The 1793-nt window shown below is 49.3% G+C and overlaps 1 protein-coding gene across 1 annotated transcript in view; it reads right to left on the bottom strand.

The window, feature by feature from the left end:
• Positions 1-28: 28 nt before the first annotated feature.
• The window catches only part of LOC119411075 (unconventional myosin-Ic), a gene marked incomplete at both ends in the record, with an annotated part of 2619 nt that continues 854 nt past the window's right edge, over positions 29-1793 (bottom strand). Inside the window, 7 exon segments of the mRNA XM_037677998.1 lie at positions 29-128; positions 492-589; positions 664-734; positions 816-951; positions 1025-1080; positions 1155-1248; positions 1337-1420. Coding sequence (XP_037533926.1) covers positions 29-128; positions 492-589; positions 664-734; positions 816-951; positions 1025-1080; positions 1155-1248; positions 1337-1420 — 639 coding nt within the window.

The raw sequence follows: 1793 nt of genomic DNA, 5'->3' as shown, positions 1-1793 counted from the left end.
TAATGTGTGTAGAGCGCTGTCCACTCACCACAGACAGGTGTCCATTCTTAGCCTTGGCCACGAGCAGCTGTGATCCGGCCGTGAAGTCTATGATCCCTTCCTTCCCTTGAGCCACCATAAACTTTATACTGGAGAGACAAAGCAGGGACAGACGAGGTTTTTGTACTGTATAAATTCATGGTGTACAGTATTTATGTGTCTTACTCTGTTTACAGTATTCTAGATTCTTCCATTTCAAGTTTTTCAAATAAAATATTCAGACATTTTGAGTGTGTCTATTATGGTACAAGGTAATATAAATATGTCACGGTGGCGCGAGTCCGCATCCCAGAGGGTGGAGATGCGGACTCGGGGGAGGGAGGGGCACCGGAGGGGTTGTTTGCTCAGGGCACCAAACAGTCTAGGACCGCCCCTGACAAGGACACTGGTCTTTTTTAAACAGTCCGTGGTGTGAACACACATCCATACCGGGTGTACTGGTGTCTGCTCACCTGCCCTGGTTGATGTTGATGCTGTTAACTTTGTCAGCACAGATGGCGATCTTGGTCAAAGTTTCAATCACGTGGTCACTCTGCAGAATGACGTCGCCCTGGGAGACAGCCGGACAGACACGGTGAACACAAGGCTGCATGAAAACCGTTAGTGTGTTGTCTTGAGCTCCACCTTTTGTTTGTTGTCGTCACTGGGCACGTGCAGAACAAACAAGCCATCGCTGAGGGAGCTCACGGAGACGCCTGAAGAGGAAAAGTGGACGAGTGAGCAGATCAGCTACAAGAGACTCGAGCCAAAACACTTCTCTTGTGTTAACCTCGGACCGTTCAGGGCTCCGTAGTCAATGCGCTGCTTGAGTTTGCCCTCCTCGATGATGACAGCACTGTTGGCGGTGAGCAGCAGCTGGCGGGGCCGAGGCTTGTAGCCCTTCCTGTCATACTTGACGACCGGCACTGCGTACTGCGAGTAGAAATGATACGTATGAGCACAGTGCTCGGGCTGACCCACGTACAACCATCAAAGCTTCACTGACCTTCATTTTGTCACTCCCCAGAGCCTGCATCACCTTTGGGTTGAGGTCCTCTCCATCTGATCAGGAGCAAATATACCAAATGATATGAAAGCACGCAACAAGAACAGCTGTGATGGAAAAGATGTCTTACTGAGCCTGGTGTTGACGAACAGCTTGGGCACGCTCTGTGGGTAGTTGTCCTTCTTGTCCTTGAAAATCTCACTGGCAATCATTTTCTGCTCCAACTATTCAAAGCAGAAAGAAGACTGATGTGAATGAAGAAACCTCTGAATTGAAAGTGCACATCTGGAGCAGCGGCGGGACATTTCTCACCTGGTGTTTCCACTCAGGATTTATGTTCTTGCAGTAGCTCCACACCATGTTCTGCATGCACATCTTCCGCAGATGTTCTGATGCCTGAAGACACAGACAGCACGTTCACTGTGCTGCTAATGGCTGAACGACCCCATGTTGTTAGAAGACATTACTGCAGGTGGTCCTGACCAGATGTGTGTGTCGGTGTTTGATTAAAGACAGTTTAACAACATCTGCACAAACTACACAGGCCTGGCTGAGGAAGAAGAGGGAGCTGCAGACACAACACCTGGAGGGCAAAACATCAACATGGTGCTGTCATGGGATAGGGAATATCCATCCATCCATGCATCCATCCACCCATCCATCCATCCATCCATCCATCCATCCATCTATCCAACCATCCATGCATCCATCCATCCATCTATCCAACCATCCACCCATCCATCCATCCATCCATCCATGCATCCATCCA

The sequence above is a fragment of the Nematolebias whitei genome, chromosome 6 (genome assembly GCF_014905685.2).
Source record: "Nematolebias whitei isolate Nwh7 chromosome 6, NemWhi1, whole genome shotgun sequence".
Taxonomy (NCBI): domain Eukaryota; kingdom Metazoa; phylum Chordata; class Actinopteri; order Cyprinodontiformes; family Rivulidae; genus Nematolebias; species Nematolebias whitei.
Note: the sequence above shows the minus strand (reverse complement) of the source record. Positions and strands in the feature narration are given on the sequence as shown.